Source organism: Morchella importuna (genome assembly GCF_003444635.1).
Source record: "Morchella importuna strain M04M26 chromosome Unknown Morimp01GS001, whole genome shotgun sequence".
NCBI classification, from domain to species: Eukaryota; Fungi; Ascomycota; class Pezizomycetes; order Pezizales; family Morchellaceae; genus Morchella; species Morchella importuna.
In genome coordinates, this window is record NW_025763398.1 from 2,646,604 (window position 1) to 2,665,620 (window position 19,017).

The window sequence follows — 19,017 nt, forward strand, 5'->3', positions numbered from 1 at the left end:
GTAGTAGTTTGCCCAAGTAGATGGTTGTCCGGTATCTGCGTGGGGATGGAAAGTAGTCGAGAAAGCCCTGAGAAGAGGTTTCACAAAAATGTTGGATGAGCAAAGAAGCGAGAGCAAAATATGCTTATTCTAAAGAGGGACTGCAGGCAAGCCGCAGAAGAAGGTGAATCCTCATTTCTACAGCACACGTGAAACTTTGTCCATCACTGGGGCTGGATGAAACCTTGGAATTTGAAACGTGGCTCATTCCGGAGGAGTAATGTGGCGCATAGTACCAGGGTGAGGCTCATGGAGGTGGCGGGGCTTTTTGGGTGCCTTAGTCATTCAGCAGATTCACCACCAACCGCAAAAGATTTTTTCCTTCAAACGTTAACCTCCTGGTTCAGCAAAGCAGCAACGACACCACTATTCACAATGGAGCTCGTCAAAAAGCAGGAGACCGAGGAGTACTCAATAAAGCCAGAGGCTACCACAGCGCCTATTGATACCTCAACATGGCCGTGAGTTATTCCATTGTGCCTTTGCGGATATGTCTTATGTACTGACATTTTTCTTGGGTTTAAAGTCTGCTGCTTAAAAATTACAATAACCTTCTTGTTCGGACTGGTCACTTTACCCCAATTCCCAATGGCTGCGCTCCATTGAAGCGGGATCTCAAGAGTTACATCAGCAGCGGCGTAATTAATCTCGACAAACCGAGTAACCCTAGTTCCCACGAAGTTGTTGCGTGGGTCAAGAGGATTTTAAGATGCGAGAAGACCGGTCACAGTGGCACTTTGGATCCTAAAGTTACTGGTTGTCTTATTGTCTGCATTGACCGTGCAACTCGCTTGGTTAAGTCTCAGCAGGGAGCTGGTATATATATTCCTTTTCCGAAATTTTTTTTATATGTTCTAAATTTTGTTTAGGAAAGGAGTACGTTTGCGTCCTTCGTCTTCACGACAAAATTCTGTCAAAAGAGCAATTGGCCCGTGCACTTGAGACTTTGACCGGTGCCCTGTTCCAACGTCCACCATTGATTTCTGCGGTCAAGCGTCAACTACGTATTAGGACGATCCATGAGTCTAAACTTCTCGAGTTCGATAACGATAGGCATCTTGCCGTGTTCTGGGTTAGCTGTGAGGCTGGTACCTATATCAGAACCTTGTGTGTTCATTTGGGACTGTTGCTAGGGGTTGGTGCACACATGCAGGAGTTGAGGCGTGTTCGATCTGGGGCTTTGAGTGAAAACGACAGCATTGTCACACTACATGATATTTTAGATGGTATGCCCTACTCCGGAATTTCCTAGAAAAAACCTTCCAAATATTTTTTGACTGACGCTCTTACAGCGCAATGGCTTGCCGATAACACACGCGATGAATCCTACCTTCGTCGTGTTATTCGCCCCTTGGAATCCCTTCTCACCACATACAAACGTATCGTTGTCAAGGACAGTGCGGTCAACGCTGTGTGTTATGGTGCCAAGCTCATGATCCCTGGTCTTCTCCGTTACGAGGCTGGAATTGAGGTTGGCGAAGAGGTTGTGTTAATGACCACTAAGGGCGAGGCTATTGCTCTGGGGATTGCTCAAATGTCCACCGTTGAACTCTCAACCTGCGATCACGGTGTTGTCGCAAAAGTGAAGAGATGCATCATGGAGCGGGATCTTTACCCCCGCCGCTGGGGTTTGGGGCCTGTGGCTCTTGAGAAGAAAAAGATGAAGGTTGACGGAAAGCTTGACGTCGGTGACCCCAGTCTTTGAAGTTGAGGTTTCATTTGAACTAATTAGAAATACAGAAATATGGCCGTCCTAACGAGTCTACCCCCCAGACTTGGAAGAAGGCATACACTGACTTCAATGCGCCTGCCGAATCTGACCTTAGGGTTATTGAAGCTGATGATGTTGAGAAGCCCATCACTTCTGATGTTGGCAGGATTGATGTGGAAATGACCACTCCAGGAGACGAGGGTTCCGATGATGAAAAGGAAGATTCCGGCGACAAAAAGAAGAAGAGGAAAACTGGAGAGACGGAAGAGGAGAGAGCTGAGCGTAAAAAGAAGAAGAAGGAAAAGAAGGAGAAAAAGGATAAAAAGGATAAAAGGGACGAGTAGGAGAAGAAAACGAGTAGGAGCATCAATCAACCCAAAATTCCCTCTGCCCTAGGAGGTTTATGTAAATTAACCGTGTTATTTTTTTTTCTCTCTTTCTCTTTTTCATTACTTAAGTTTTTCCTTCCAATCTTTTGGTTGTCTCAGTGAATAGTATCTCTAGTGCACTATCCTAAGCTAGTAGTTAGTAGCTAGTAGCGGAGGTTGTATTTTCATATTAAAAGTAGGATTGTTGAGGTAAATATCTGACCATGTATGCATATAAAAATGCTTTATCTACACTTAAATGTAAATACATGTAACACGGCACTTACAGGTATTTCTGAGTTTAGAGACCCAACTGATTACGTACATAATGTGTTTGCCAAGACATGTGGGCAGCTGCAGGTGAAGTCTCTCGGGTACGCAACCACCACTCCCGTATACCACCAATCCATTATTTTACTCAACCAAAGCCAGACTCGGACATCATCATTACCGTATATCATCATCACCCTATCTACTGGCCCTTTGGCATTATAAGAAGTTCGATCACTTTTTTATAGTACCTCAACAAATTCTCTGATATTTCCATAGAATAATTCACCATGAGCTCTGGCACATCCCCGCAACTGGGGAATCTTGACCTTGAGACTGATGGAGCTTCCCCATGGGGCGATGAGAGATCTGTAAATACCCAACCCCCTCGTGTGTATAAAGCTTCCTGATGCTGCTGCTAACTTGTCCAAGGAGGATGTTGCCCAAGGTTGGTATATATAATTACTCCACCCTTCCAATTGATACACGTGAGCAAGATTTAACAACTCGTCGTGAATAAAGCACCAGAATCACCAACCGCCGCCACCGTCGGTCAGGATACTAAAGATGCGGAAACAGAACAGCCCCAAACCCCTACTATAAAAACATCTACTACTCGCCGCAATCCTCGTCGTCTAGGCCGCCATGTGGCCCGTGTGGAGGCCATCGACGACGACCTTGGTCCACTCGGCCCATTAGGTGATAATTTTACTGTTACCGACACCCCAGAGGCATCTTCTGGTCCATCAAAACACCTTCACGAGACACCCCCCGAACCGCCACAGAAGGAGGATTCGCCGAGGGGCTCCAGAGTTATCTCCGGCGGTACATCTTCGCGGACAATGCCGAGAGGGGAAACTATGGAGAGTGTTTCTTTGGAAGATGATGAAACAGAGGCCTATACTGGCCCCCCAACAACCTTTGATGCAATGGAAAGTCCGGAACGGCGTAGGATGATCGGTGGGCCGGATAGGGCACCGGAACAGCCTCAAGTGGCAGGCCCGGTCTTCGATATTAGTGTTGGAGACCCGCACAAGGTTGGAGATTTGACCAGCGCGCATACAGTTTATCAAGTCAGGACTAAGGTTTGTTGATCTTCCTACCTCCAAACTTTATTACCTGTGGGTTGATTTGATTGAATGAGAATATTAGACTACATCGAAAGCCTATAGAAACAGCGAGTTTACAGTTTCTCGTAGATACCGAGATTTCTTGTGGCTTTACAGCGCACTGAACAACAATAATCCAGGTGTCGTGGTTCCACCGCCACCAGAGAAACAGGCTGTAGGGAGATTCGATGATAATTTTGTCGAATCTCGAAGGTCAGCTCTGGAGCGCATGCTAAACAAAACTGCAGTTCATCCGATTTTACAGAATGATCCAGACTTGAAATTATTCCTGGAGTCCGAGGCACTGAATGGAGATATCAAGCATAAAGAGAAACAAGCACCACCAATTGGAGAAAGCAAGGGTATGTTTAGCTCTCTAGGCTTTACTGTGGCTGGAAAGTTTGTGGAAACCGATGAAGTGAGTATCATTGCTACCAGTTAGTCAAAATACGCATTCATACAACAAATAAGGGAGAGTAAGGTGAAAGAGCCAGCGGAACGGTTATACTTTGACTAAGCCTCCTTAATTTTTTTGGCCTCTCCCCGATAAGCACAGATGGGAAAAGGGTACTGACTTTGAATACTTAGTGGTTCCATGACCGCAAGAACTATCTCGATGCATTGGAGATCCAACTCAAGTCTCTTCTCAAAGCTGTTGATACGGTCATCAAACAACGAAAAGATCTCGCAGAAGCCGCCAGTGACTTTTCTTCATCCTTGCACGCCCTGTCCACTGTAGAGCTTTCAAAATCCCTCTCCTCTCCTCTCGAAGCCCTCTCAGACCTTCAGATTCGAATCAAAGAACTTCATGAGCGGCAAGCACAGCAGGATGTTCTCACGTTAGGAATCACAGTTGATGAGTATATCAGGCTCATTGGCTCTATCAAGCTCGCATTCCAACAGCGACAAAAGGCTTACCATTCTTATCATGCGGCAGAGAGCGAGCTGAATAAGAGGAAGAGTACTTTTGAAAAATTGCAGAGACAGGGGAAAACACAGCAGGATAGACTCAATCAGATGTCCGCGGAGGTCACTGATAGCGAGAGGAAGGTGCATCAAGCCAGGTTGTTGTTTGACGATATGGGGCGGTTGATGAGACTAGAGTTGGATAGATTTGAGAGGGAGAAGGTTGAAGATTTCAAAAGCGCTGTTGAGACATTTCTGGAAAGTGCCGTTGAGGCACAAAAGGAGGTAAGCTCTTCTTATACAATTCCTATGACGCATGGTATATGGAGCTAACGCAAGTTCAAAACAGCTTATTGAGTTGTGGGAGACTTATTTGTTACAGTTGGACCGGGAAGAGGAAGAGGAAACAGGATTCAGGTCTATTAATGAGCCCACCTCGGCTTAGGCTAATGAAATACGCGTTTTGGATGAGGAACGGAGATTAAAGGTCGAAAGAGAATGGAAGGAGTGATCAACAAAATCAGATAAACTCATCATCGCCATTATCATGATTTTACGTATTACTTTTCAAGTGATTTTAATTTACCCTTTCTGGCTTGTTTTTTCTCTCTTTTTTTTCTTTTTTCTTTTTTTTTTTTGCTGAAACTATGTATTGGTTATCCGGCTGGGTTGCTGATATCAGTGTATTTTAGTGGACCATTGAACCACTAGCTCGTTAGAGTTTAATTGTTTAGATTCAGTTGTCGACCAAAAATAATTCTGTGAGAGATTAGTGAGACAATACGTTTATAATTTCATTCTACTGAGACGAAATTCGATTGAAAAAAACTTCCAGGTAAGTAAAAACGGTGAAAAACAGTAGTTCAGCACGTAACAGATCATAATATGTCCTTCATCTGTATTTTATGAATATACGGTTGGGGTGGAGAGCCCTAGAGCTGGAGTATTGCGACATTCATTCTAGGAATTAGCTACGAGTAACTGCGGAAAACCTCTTGTATCAAAACAGCTTAACATGGTCCAGCATTCATCCTCAAACTCCCACCCTAATAACTCCACCCTCAGAACAGCTAAATTAATTTAGGCTCTGTAGAGTGATATATCAGGCGAAAAGTGGTCGAGTAACAAAGGGATAATAAAATAAGCCGTAGTTATAGAAAGTTATTACCTTTGAAATATTGACGTCGGAAGTGCCCCGGTTTAAGGTGTCCTCATATCATGCTCAATATGGCGCGAGAAGACACAACCAGGGCGGCCGGTAGCTTTCCACACATATACCGCAGTAATTCGTCTCAGCGGACACTCACATTGACATTGAAATTACTTGTTCTAGTCATTTGTCTTGAAAACGCTCCCCTAATCTTCCTTCATACGCGCTGTAAAAGGCAACTTTGACGTCTGTGTAACCGTCCGCTAAGAAGAATTACTGCGGTATATCTATACGTGGGCCATATTATTGAGAGTACCGACAGACCAAGGCGCCAAAAACAAGAAGTGTGCATGAGGCTTGAAAACTATTCTGCTCATGAAAAGAATAAACCTCAGCATTCACCTTATGAGCTGTGGCCCTCCTAGATCTTATTAGTGTACTAATCCATTGAGGATGGGAAGGGTTATAGGAATGTTAACTTCATACCACAAGCGAAGAAATACAGATAAATATATTATGTAGAAGACCATTATTTTATAGAAAGGGATACAAGTAGTGTATTACGAGTTGACGTGATCACTATAATGCCAACATAAGATAAGCAATCGTTGTGAATAGCAGTGGGTAAGGGCTAAGCGCTATATCATATGTATATACTCACCCTAGCCATACTAGATACTAGAGTTCTAGGACGCATCTATACATGGATTAGAGATGTACCGATATTGTCACCCTAACTAGTCCGGAAGTCAAAACTTAATAACGATCGCGAGATCGATGCACCAAACTATCGAGTGATATTATAAGATTCAAGATTTTGATTGATGTATGTAGCCCGTAAGCTATGAAATATGATTCAAGACCTGCATCTTAAGTAATCATGCATAAGTGTTTTAGAGCGAAACAGGAGTTCAATAGATTTTATTTTGATCCTACGTGATTCACGGACTACACGGGCTCAGGCTCTGATACCAGAAACGAAGCTCAAATTGTCTACAATGATAGGTAAATAATAATGACAAGGAAGCAACAAAAGAGACGAGACTACTATATAGAGTACAAGCGGAGTGCGGCCTTCGGCCGCCCAATGTACTGAGGAAATGAGGTGCGGGCGGTACTGCGATAGTAATTTCTTAGATTCTGGATTATTGGGTCATCCAAACGTACAGGCATGCACTAAACCTCTCCATCTCTCCTTATATGTAATCTGTGATATATTAGCTCTAGTATGCACTCTAAGTCATTCAATGAATAGCGTTAGTATGTACATGTAGTTCATGATAAAATGGTATCAAGGAAATTCGACCTTCATATATAAAAATATAGCTGTAGTTCTGTCAGTGTTTGTTCTTTTATATCCATCAATTGCAATAGCTACACGCCTTTTAATGCCAGTTTCCTTCCATCTCGGGAGTAGTTCTTTGTCGAATCATGATATGCAATCAATATTAGAAATACATGTAGTGCGCTGTAACCAATAGGAGACGTTCCTAGTGACGATGAGGAAGACTATATAGTTTAGACAAGAATAGCTAGTTACGACACGGTTGCCACTTGTGACTTGTCCTGACCCGAGGTCCCGCCTTAGTTCTGTAGCCACTTTGCCTGCGTTTGGAGGCGTATTGAAACTCGGAGAATGTGATCTCAGATCTCTCGGTCCAAACATGCCAGAAAAATCCCACCCCATAATATAACGCTACATCTTGTACCTAAACACCAAACAAACCCGCATTTTTCCTTCAGATATGATCCAGCATAGCATAAACCCGTAGCAAAACTATAAACGCAAAAATCCTCTCCATCCAATACCAAAACAAACAAGAGATACGTCGACGTTACTATACATTATACACTTAAAGGTCATCGCACTAAAAATAGGTGCTACCCACCAAATTTCCGGGGAAGCTTTTGGTCTCCTTGACTAATATACAGACAATAAATAATAATAAATGAACAGCAACTAACGGGGCTTTCCGGAGGGGAAGGGAGTCAAAAGAGCCAGTCTGTCTCTTCGGTGCCCATGGGCGCAAACCCAGGTAGCATACTCTGTTGCTGTCCATTGGCATCCAAAACTGGAGTTCCTGAAGGGTGCGTCCCAGGAGCCACCCGCGGGAAATTGAACCAGTTGAAGACGTCCAAATAATCCAATGCCGCGCTACCATTGTTTCCAGAAGACTCACCATTGCTCGTTGGGATACCCAAGTGTGCTGTTGATCTCCGAGAATCTGGCTGGCGCGAGATCATAACGTCCACCGCATATGCTGTCATCCTCATGTCTGAAAGTATCGCTACGCAGTTCCTGGTGCTGCTGCCAGTTGAATCGGTATCCTGGTCCGATACCGATCCGTTGGCAGTTTGCATTTGTGTTTGCGACAACTCCTCAACTACACGCTGAATTATGGTTGCATAGCGTTCGGCAGTTTGGTAACATTTACCCATTTCGCGAAGTGCGTCCAAGAAAAGTCGGACGTCGGGAATCGTTGAATACTCTGTCGTCGAAGCATGTACGAGGAGAAGACGAGCAGCAACCCAAACTGTGAAAGCAAATGTTGATCCCAACAAATGCAGCATGTTATTGGAAATCACAAGGCGAGTTAACGCAGCAATATTTTCCACGGCCGACAGACATCTTTGACCAGCGGAATAAGAAGGGCCAAATATGCTAGAGCGTGTAGTTGGATATGCAGCGGAGGAGTGAAGTCGGATCACCGAACTAAAAGCTATCAGCAAATAACCCAAACCTAAACCTTAGCTCTAGAATCAACTACATACGTGTTATATGCGGCGTGAAGCATTATCCATGAAGGGTCCACAACCGTACCACCGAGATTAAGCGCACGCGTCAGGTTTCCGTACGACATTGGAAGGGAGAACTTCCAGGAGGTGAGAGCTTTGTCGAGAGTTCTATACTTTAGTTGCCATGCCTCCACATCAGAGAGCACATTAATGTCGACAGTTTCACGGAGAAATCGGTGAATTCTTCCTAGGATTCCAAGAACCTCGATCAGGTAAGAAAATGCTGACAGAGACTCCACATTGTTGACTGTTTGATCAGACCTCCTGGGCGTTCGAAACCATCGAGTAGTGACATGCTGATTCCTATCCCACAGGTGATCTCGACACGGTAGTAACCTATCAATCTCCGATTCATCTAACGTCAAATCCAACGAGGTCCCAAGAGTTGTATAAACATCCAACAAATAAACCATCCAAAATAGTCGTCTACGTCCTTCCTCCTCGACCCAGTCTTTTGATTCGGGTAATATTCCTGCCCCCATGGTCGATATCTGTGGTAGGACCTCTCTGGAAGGTTCTACCGCCAAGCCTAAGTGCAATGCCATGCGGGTTGTCAATGCCAAAAGTCCCCAGCCCGAAGGGCCATTTGTTGACCCAGTAACATCGAGAACCAGTATAACAAGGGCCTTCAAAGATTGAACAGAGGGATTTTCCAGGGCATAAAATACAACTTTGCGTTTCGCTACCGACCGAAAATGCGCTTTCCAATTTTCGTCAAGTCGTCTATCATTACAGAACCTTAAGGTCGCCGAGACTATGGAGTGCATCAAAATGACATCAGGTTCTTCAACTTGGGACAGATGGCGCCCGAAGAAAGAATCCACAATTGTTTGCCTGTGAAGAATAGGACACGTTGGATATATGTTCTGGAAGAATAAATCGACCATGGTGCATAGGAGATCGTCGGTTGGGAGGTCATTATCAAAAGATTTCGTATTTGAAAGATCTCCAATTTGGTTCTGTTCCCGGAAGGCAACATCTGCGGGCATTATTCCCGCAGTACTAGCAAATGTGCCTGGCGGCTGTGAAACAGCAGTGAACTGGGCTGAGGGGGGAGGATGGCTGACTGCCATCATCGGTTCAGTTGTGCCAGGGTGGGATGTTGAGGGAGAAAGGTGATCATGCGAAGCGGTGGATGGTGATGGGAACTGAGGATGATTGAGATTTTGAAGATGATTTTCGATTATTTGGGAGTGGTTAGCAAGAACTGCTTCTACACGGTCTGAAATGATAGAGAATTCAATCAGCACCTATCTCGAAATATCCTAACAAATAAAAACTCACCAAGTCGTTCCTCTAATTCTCGCCCGATTCCAGCCCGAAGACCTGGTTTTTTCTTTTGTCTGTAGATACATTCCTGCCCTTTTTTTTTACTAAGTATCAGACCAGTCTTGTAGTTGTGATTGAATGGTGGAGGGGGCTGACCATTGCGACTACACCATCCACAACTTGGTTGTGCGCGGTCGCACTTTACCTTCCGTTGTTTGCAAGTCTCACACCTTCAATCGTAAGTGGATGAAAAATCAAAGCGGTTGGAAATGCTCACGATGAAATCCCGTCGATGCGTCTTCGTTTCCTAGCACCCTCACTCCCAGCATCACCTCTATCCTGTCTCCCTTCATCTTCAGAGGAATTATCGTGGTCGCTGCTTCCCCTCCCGTTCGTCGTAGAGCCCTTTCCGTTAATGAGGCTGTTGACAGCTGAAGGCCTACGGATGGCTACAGTAGCAGGTGGAGGAGGAACAGCCGCAGCGGGCGTGGGTTGTGAGTCTGGCGAACCCATATTTGCAAATCCTTTATACAATGCAATGAATTTAGGATACGGTACGGTATTGTTGGTTTCTGGTTCGCTGGCTTGTGGGCTGGTTGATTATCGACTAACTAAGTAACTTCACTCACACACTTGAGTATATCGCCAGACTGGCGACAAAAATGATGGTAATGGGGATGATAATGATGATAGAAAAGAAGAAGAGCAGGGCAGCATCGGAGCTTACAGGTTAGGCTGGTTGTACCTAAGTAGGGGTCTCGATCCAACCAATCCCCGGATATTGGCGCAGGCCAGGCATAATTTTTTTTGTCACTCCTGGGATTGTTAGGATTATCAAGAGTTTGCGGCTTCCCCGCCTTCTAAGGGCCTCAGGCTTGCTTCCTTTTCTCACCGTCTCCACACGGCAGCCGCCCCCTAAGATGTTACCCCAAACTGCGCCCAAGCTGCGAAGTTGGGTGTCATTGCCCAATCGGGTTCAGCAAACTGGCTGGGGAATCCCCGCCCATCGTAACGAGGCAACATGGCGGGGATTTTAGCCAAAAGTCAGGGCACTGGTAACTGGCCAACTGACATTATCACAAACGGTAGTACTATTGCATACCATACTAAATTTTGGACTTGGCGCGTATTTGTATGGTATGCAATAGCGGTTCCTTTTACAAACGTCAGGAAAATACGAGTACATATCATACGTACATATGTACGGAATCAGTACCTTTCCCCCCTGTTATGTCGCCCCCCAATCTTTACCGTCCTTTCCCCCACAGTCCAGGGACGAACAACTCGATGAGATTGTTAACTGGCCTGGTTCCTGAGAATAACCGCCCGACACAGTGCAGCGGGTTGTCGGGGGTCGTCGGCAGACGATAGTGGTCAGAAAAGTTTGCAGAAAATATCAAGGCAAAGATAAACCGCGCAAAGAGCCTCTTTTTCCTATTCCAGGGCCCGCATTTCCACAGGGGGAAGTTTTCAGATCGATCTACGGTGTAACATTGTCAACGGTTGTGGAAAAACATCTTCGCCGAGCCCACGACAACTATGATATTTCTCACACTCGGTTGTCAGCAACCCAACGTGGCCAAAAAAAAAATGCATCTTAATATATGTTCAATCTATCCTCTATTTATTAACTGTCCTGGCTATAGTGTAAATGTCCGACGACTCGTTCGCTGGGTTCATCCCACATGTTCCTCCGCAATTCGACGCCATGGTTTTGAGCGCTTTCTTATCGTCCAAGCTCGTTGTCTCTGACGGACAACGTGCCACAGAGGATCCATGGGGTAGTTAGAGCGCTGCTGTCTAGAATGGTTCTCGGATGTTTTAATTTATAATCCTCAATCTAAGATGCTCTCCAGCCTGACGCTTACATCTCCGGGACCAGCCTCATAGCATATCACTCGATCATGTGCTGTAACAGTTGCACCACTGTGCACAGTCTGCAACTGAGAAACGAAACCTGAACTTGACTCCCGACGTTATGTTCATCCCTTGTGCCTTGGAAACGCGATGTCACCCCTTCCGTTGTAATTATTTCGCTTATATTAGCACCCCCGGAAATTGATGAGTTCTTCACAGGTAGTTGGGTTGTAGGGTTGTTTCTTTTCTGACATGTAGAACGTTGAGTACCAGATTTCTGCTTAAGTTCTAGGTATGTACATCCGTACTTATAGGTTCCTATGACTTGGACATATGTATATTTTGAATTTTTTCTTTTTTTTTTCTCGCACCGATAATTATACCTTATTCGACTTCGTCAAATATTTCCCTCCGCCCGGAGCAATTGTCATCGGTGCCGACGGGATCAAGAACACCTGGCCATTTGTGCACATAACTCCGGTGGACCGTAGTGTTCGACTTTCTGCGATTCCCGGCTAAAACGAGACCCCCAATAACTTCTCCACAATCGTATGGTATTACGGTGTGTGCACGAATGACACCCTCCCAGATGTGATTAGGAACTAAATTATCGGAGAGAATTGACAGCTATAGCTTTCCCATCATATATATTTAAGCCACCCTGATAGGCTTGGTGTTGCAGATATGAATTGAAAAGGCCCTTAATACTACAATATCGATAGGATCATAACCTTCTGGTCTCAGTCGCATCACGATGTTTGGTTAAAGTGAAACGTATTGATAGAATGATACTTGTATTTCCTAAATAGTCCGAGCCCGCACTGATAACTACATCATATCGAAAGAGGTTAGCTGCAAGGGGCCTTTCTGTAATTGGCTACATGTATCTACCTAATTCTCGGGTCTAATTGAAATACTGACCCTACCTGCAGTCTGGTCAGAAATACAGTATGCTACATATCGCGATGATATCTATCAAACTGCAGAATACTCTACATTATGATGTTATATACATGTAGAGCCTACATAACCAAAATTGAAGCCACTTTGGATCCATCTATTACTCTTACCCGCGCCTCATACCGTTCTGGGGCCCTCATCCGGGGCACTCATGGCCACTCCAAAATGGTTACTTCCGCGTGGTCGTTTGGAAACAGAAGCCACTTACCCAAAGGGCCTATCCCTGTATGTACAGCGTTTTCTGTTTTCCTACGCATGCAGGAGATCATATTTCCTTGTTTTAATTTCAGTTTGCGGTACCTACGTTCAACTCGGCAGTGCTAAGCATTTCGGAATGAAAGTGGGTGTAGCTGAAATTCTGTTCCTGTCCTGCCGTTGCAGCCGTTTGGTTTTCGTCTACCTTTTTAAAACTCGCCTATTATATTGCAAAAGGAAGTCCTTCTGCAGCCTCCCGTACAGAATCAAGATCAATTACTTTCCCCTCTGATTTCCCGTTTACCGAAATTTACAAGGCAATATAACTTCATAAGAAATGTTTCACACGTGAGGATGAGCTTCTTCTAACAACCATAACACACAGGCAATAGCCTGAACCCGTAAATCACTTACCCCACATTTTTCCCAGAGAATCTATATTGGGATCTGCCTATTTTTCTAGGCAATGATGTGGATTTTACCTTGGCCCCTTTCAAGTATGGAGGTTCCTATTACATGCAATTATAGTAGCAGTTCAGCCCAGTATACGAACACGATAGTGCCAGACTCGTAAACTGATCATGTCGATTGAAAAGGAAAAGATGGGTTATAAAGTTCTAACCTCCATCCTCCGATATTTTGCTTTCGATTTAGGCAATCAATCGAAAACTCGGCTCCATCTCCGCAGATTTTACATCAGTACGCATTTTAGTTCCCCCCATCCTTTTGAGCCTATCTGTCCCCGATGCCAGAAAGATAATCAGTTGTAACTACTAGTACTCCTAATTAACTCTAGCCTGGCGTTGAGGTTCCTGCAAAGCCACATGATCGGCAACTGGCGGCGAGCACCTCGGTTACCTTGTGGCGCTCCTAATACGCACGTGGTACAGTTTAGTGCAGACGCTACCAACTGTTCTCTGAATTGAGAAGTGCCTGTAACTCCTCACCGCCTGGCATGACTAGCCTGAGAAGCTGGCTTCAAGTCGCACAGCTGCTAACGCGTTCAGAGCCAGAACCAGACCGCTCTTCACACAAGGTACCGTGGGCGACTCGTAGGGTGCGTAAAACAGCGACACACTCTAGTCTCAGTACTTCTGAATCTCGGAGTGCGTAGTCTGACAAGCCTTAATGATCCTACGACTTCTCGTAGGCTGAGGATGTGTGCCCCATAATTAGATACTCTAATTTTTACTAATATCGTACACCGTTCGAAGACCTCTATCTCATGCCTTTGTAGGATTGTTTCAGATGAGGAAGTTTAGCACTCGAAGTGAGCACAACTTTGTGCCACATCATGAATACATGTATTTAAGACGCCCTTTATCCTTAATTCCTCTGACTCTTAGGTGAAATGATCTTCTTAACTCTTTATATGATACTGGTATAAGTCCTGACTTTTTCTCATCAAACCGGCTGAGGATACATCCTCTCCGAACCTGTGTTGGATATTCGGAATTTTTCCCGCATCAAAGCTGAGCAATCGAATGTTAGGGGCACACCCAGGGCTTACCTGACCTTTGATGGCCAGTGCACGGAAAACCGGTACACTTACCTTAGTACCACAGGGAACCTACGTTCCAGGTAGGAGATTGTGAACAATTTAAACTCCGGGCAGGACGGTGTCGATCTGTGGCTAGCATTTTGTAGCTACTCTTAGACGTGACTGTGGTGCCAGGTTTGGGCGTCAAAAGCGTAGACACAGTAGTCTCGCATTACTCTACGTGCCGTGTATCACAGTACATTGTACAAGTAAGCATCGCAAGGCCAGGGTATCTGGACGCGCAATCCCAAAGCTCTATGAATCGAGGTTACTAGTCAGTTCACCCAAACGACTGATTATGAATTGCTCCCCTTGAGTGACTACATCTTTCGCGGTGCTTCTTATCGCTCGTTTACACCTGTGAATAAGCGAGTGAAGTACAGGACTCAATGTTGACTCTGCCTGCCTGGCTAATACTATCGGTTTCATCGTCTTACCGACGGGTTATTCCTTTGTCGTGGTGGCAAGGGATCAGAAAATGGTTTGTCACTGAATAGGGCGAGAATTTCTAGGTACTCTATGTGGGACCGTGGTTTCATCGGACTCCGTTGATGGAGTGCATACTGGTACTGCTTCTAGAGGAGCCTTAGCTGTGAGTATATATTACTAGCCACACTCCTCCTGTTTTTTTTTTTATCAAAGAGCCCAGCTCACGGACCTAACTTGAGGCCTTTTCTCCTCCTGCGAATAACTCTATATGTACCCCAGAAGATAACCCCCCCAGGCTTCGCCAGGGACATACGTACCCACTAATACTTTAAACCGGCGACACACAAAGTTGCTATGTAATCAAGGACACCCCCACCGGCTCCAGAACGGCTACGGCTGCGGAAACATCTCAAAGTTATGCCTTACTAATCGCGGATGCTAATAGTCGGGTATTTCGTATGGAACGGACAATGAACAGATCTGGGATAGAAATTGATTACCCACATAGACGGGGAAAAGATGTCCGTAATGTCGAGTTCCGGAATAGCAAGGCGTGTCTGTATGCGGCTAAATCTCTCAGAAAATGTCAGTACGTGTATGTATCTACACAAAGCCCACCGCTAGTAAATTTGAGAGAAATGTTGTATTTTTGGAACTATTTTTTTATGGACTTTCTTCCGAAAAGTATGACGAGAGTCCTAACGGCGCGGAAACGGGTCAAGACGCGACCACAGGGATTTCTTAGGGCTAGGGCATATGTAGATTCCCGGAGCTACCAGATGACAGGAATGGTAGATTATTTCTCCGGTAATTGACACTAGGTTCAAGGTAGTTTTTCCGACCTGATGGAGATATCTAGAGTGCGTGATAGTTGTTTCTCCATAAACCCGCCCCTGATAACGCATCGATCTCCGTCCCGCCGGAGATTCTCCGAAGTATAGACGGCTGTTATCCCAGGGATCGTAGCATAGGCTACATATAGGTATGCTGTTGACTAGGGAAATAACCTAATATCGTTCTACCCGCTATACATTAGCAAACTCCCTGCTCATAAACCTAGGAATTTTTACCCAAATAGTACTAAATAGTCGGCTGTGGTACTTCTACTCAATTCTTCAGAGCTTAAAGGTTTACCCAAGTGTGGTATGCCAACATGAGACATAGCAGTATTTCTGGTCACCAGCCCTGCTTCCTCAGCTACCATAAACTTGTTCGATGAAAAGCATATGACATCAAGACACCAGAAATATCGATAAGAAGACCATTCAACATGAATAATCCAGGTAAAGTATGTTCAACGGTGGCTGTTGATTTCCAGGAGGCGTTGATGGTATTTGGAAGGTGAGGTGTTGAGATGTTTCCCTCTCTTAAAACTACGTGATCCTAATAATCGATTAACCAAATGTCATTGAATCTATAGATAGCCTCAGTCTTGCAACACCTTCTGTCCATAGATTTCTGGGGTTCGGGGCCGGCGGCATCATATCATTTCAGTCGGTGGCTGTTGCACTTGGCATCGAGTGATACCCTGTGATCAATATGATCATGAGGTATTTTTGAGGCGGGGAGAAGGGATTGTATTGACTTACGTCGGCTTATATATACTAGTATCTCTCGGGCTGTCTTGACGTTTCTTGAGACCTCACCTGTTGAAATGGCAATATATGAGTCGTCTCGAAACAAGAAGGCTACGGCGTATCGAGGTGCATCGACCTCACTGCGAGTATGTCTCGGACTAATTCGTGCGTATACTCGAAGAAGAACACGAAGTACCTCGTACTTGCAAACCATTCTAATCATGGTTGAGATTCGCTTATTGGTTGAGATTCGCTTATGGGTTGGATTAAAGCTTCGAACCCTAATCTTGGGCGAATAGTCAAGATCTTCTACAGATCGCATCTGCATATGGGAGAATAAATGAGACGGATAACCTAACTTGCAGCAATATTAGGATACAGAAATTAAGATGGAAGATAATTTCGTTGGAGGCCAGGATGTGGGGTATTAAGATTTGAACGTGGGGGCGAAGGCACATAGTAGAATGGTGAGATTAGAGTGAGAATGATGAGTTTATATGAAAATACTGAGCGATTGATGTAGTGGCGACTGCGATGAGGTTTGGTTTAAGTTCGGGTGGAAGTTGAGCGGGGAATCCTCGCGCTAAGCTTGCTGAACCCATATTGTTCGTTCATTGGGCGTATTTTAAATCCTATTTCACCGAGGATACACTCGGCACGTATGCACAGTTTACGTGCATGTACAGCACATAGATCCTTTCTGAATTGTGGGGATCCCATGTGATGGACAAGGGGATCTTCTCGCGTGGTAAACTCTAACTGGACCTCATCTTATAGACCAGTTATTATGACCCAAAGACCCGAGTTCCAACACGCAACTTCATGCAAGAGCCACGTTTCTGTGCAAACCAAGATCTATGATCAGTACATGGATAAACATTGTATGTAGTTTGGTACATACATTACCTTGTACCACGTGCCTTTTCCATAGAACGGTTCTGCAGACCCCACAAAACTACAAGTCAACTACATGTAATCATGTGAGCATCTGCGCAGGATTTAAAAGATCACAATCGTAAAAGCTACTTTGCACGATCTCCTGATTGGCCATGTAACTTTTTCTTGGAGGATCTCATGCAATAGTAGATATTCCATATCGATCAATAGATATTTGTTCACTTTCTCTTAATTGGACCCTTTTCTGACTACCGTGGTATGTAGTTACTTGATAAAAGTGCAATCTGGATCATTCTTCACCACGTCAGATTAGTTTTTTCCCCACGAACACTTTCGCAGAGCGAGAGTACTCAACAATAGTTACCACGGAATTATTCCCTCACCGAGAGATACCCCTTACACTGCATCCAGGGGAGCTTTTTATCGAGGCTTGGAGTATCCGCCATACGTGTTTATAAGAACAATTGTCTCTCACACTGCTTATGAGCTACACCTAGCCGCTCTGCATATGAATCACCGGGGATCTTCTTCTTCACGGAGAGAATTATACCGAAAGTATGATTCATAAGACATCACTCGATATTGGTAAATGCATTCTTCTTCATCTCATGATACGTTTGTGATTTAGGGGTAACGATTATGTAGATCCAACACTGCTCAAGCATGATTCTGGGGGAATGTCGTATCACTTCTGCATCAGCAATACACACATCCGACCAGTCCATGTTTTTGTCCTCCGAGTACCCGTTCAGCGTTTCAGATAGGCACAAAAAAATGCTATTTAGTATTAATAATGGTTTCTTCACGGAATGTATTCCCCCGAGAAAATAAGAATCACAAGATGTCACTCGAAGCCTGTCACCCGGAGTAATCACAAGCTAAGCTTCGACCAATATTGGCAAGACATACACTGGCTGTGCGGGGTACAGGATGCATGAATAGTAACTACCGAGGCTTCAGGATAGTTGAGGGGGATAACCGACAGGCCGGGAAAGTTGAATCCGTCGGATATAAGTTTAAGCAGGATCAAGCATCAAGCTCTTTCTAGTCGGCAATGAGTGAAAATAGCGGTAGCTATCACATAACCCCGGTTTTCCGGATTTTAAGTTTGAAGTCATAAGCTAACTAATATTAAATCTCATTTATTTATAATCAAATCGTTCATTCGTAATGTTTTAGGTAAACATTTACTCTTTCCGAGCAGGCGCATCTTCTAGATGCACACCACTTGCTTTCTCTGCTCTCTCAAACACCCCCGTTTCCTCTCCTACCCTCCGTCTTTCTACCGTCTTTCCACCTGTACTCCATACGCCTCCAGTGATGCCACCGCGGTCAAAGAGGTGGTCTACATCCTCCAGCTCAAGGCCTTTCGTCTCTGGGAAGAAGCAATATACAATTGGCACCATTCCAGCATTGAAAACAGCAAAGATGATGAATGTCTTCCACCCGATATTGTCGATGGCAATTGGTGTGATTTCCACCACCGTAAACACAGCAAGCCAATTGAACGCCGATCCTATGGCCTGTGCACGGGACCTGAGTCGAGTGGTTGAGACTTCGGAGCCATAATACCATGGTACAGGGAGCCAGCCAATGCCCAAGAAAATCTGAAAGACGAAGACCATTGCACAGGCACCGTATGCGGCAGATACAGATTCAAGCGAGAGCAGAATGGAGGCCAGTGAGAAACATAGGCAGAGACCGATAGAGGAGAACATGAGGAGAGGACGACGACCAAGTCTATCAACTATCCACAGTGGGATAAAAGAGCCAACCAGATAAGTCAGTGATGTGCAGCCGCCGAGGATGAGAGACATGTTGCGGGTGAGTCCCATAGTCTGCTGATAAACAACTGGGGCGTAATAGTTGATCATGTTTGCACCTATAGACCGAGTGATCAGTTGTGACTAACGCAATCTATAATGAAGGTAGTTTTTATTTCTA

General features: G+C 44.8%; 4 protein-coding genes across 4 annotated transcripts; 2 read left to right on the forward strand and 2 right to left on the reverse strand.

The window, feature by feature from the left end:
• Positions 1 to 414: 414 nt before the first annotated feature.
• On the forward strand, positions 415 to 2,094 carry LAJ45_00672 (uncharacterized protein; the record flags this gene model as incomplete). The annotated part of the gene is made up of 5 exons (XM_046110273.1): positions 415 to 500; positions 566 to 855; positions 909 to 1,265; positions 1,332 to 1,723; positions 1,780 to 2,094. 5 exons carry the CDS (start codon positions 415 to 417, stop codon positions 2,092 to 2,094), a joined length of 1,440 nt encoding a protein of 479 aa, XP_045976966.1.
• Positions 2,095 to 2,678: 584 nt separating this feature from the next.
• LAJ45_00673 (uncharacterized protein) lies at positions 2,679 to 4,848 on the forward strand (the record flags this gene model as incomplete). The annotated part of the gene is made up of 6 exons (XM_046110274.1): positions 2,679 to 2,759; positions 2,821 to 2,836; positions 2,911 to 3,473; positions 3,541 to 3,915; positions 4,086 to 4,688; positions 4,753 to 4,848. 6 exons carry the CDS (start codon positions 2,679 to 2,681, stop codon positions 4,846 to 4,848), a joined length of 1,734 nt encoding a protein of 577 aa, XP_045976967.1.
• A 2,694-nt stretch (positions 4,849 to 7,542) lies between these two features.
• On the reverse strand, positions 7,543 to 10,131 carry LAJ45_00674 (uncharacterized protein; the record flags this gene model as incomplete). The annotated part of the gene is made up of 5 exons (XM_046110275.1): positions 7,543 to 8,266; positions 8,326 to 9,571; positions 9,634 to 9,711; positions 9,775 to 9,848; positions 9,896 to 10,131. 5 exons carry the CDS (start codon positions 10,129 to 10,131, stop codon positions 7,543 to 7,545), a joined length of 2,358 nt encoding a protein of 785 aa, XP_045976968.1.
• Positions 10,132 to 18,260: 8,129 nt separating this feature from the next.
• Positions 18,261 to 18,947, reverse strand: LAJ45_00675 (uncharacterized protein; the record flags this gene model as incomplete). Its single annotated transcript, XM_046110276.1, has 1 exon — positions 18,261 to 18,947. One exon carries the CDS (start codon positions 18,945 to 18,947, stop codon positions 18,261 to 18,263), a length of 687 nt encoding a protein of 228 aa, XP_045976969.1.
• Positions 18,948 to 19,017: the final 70 nt, after the last annotated feature.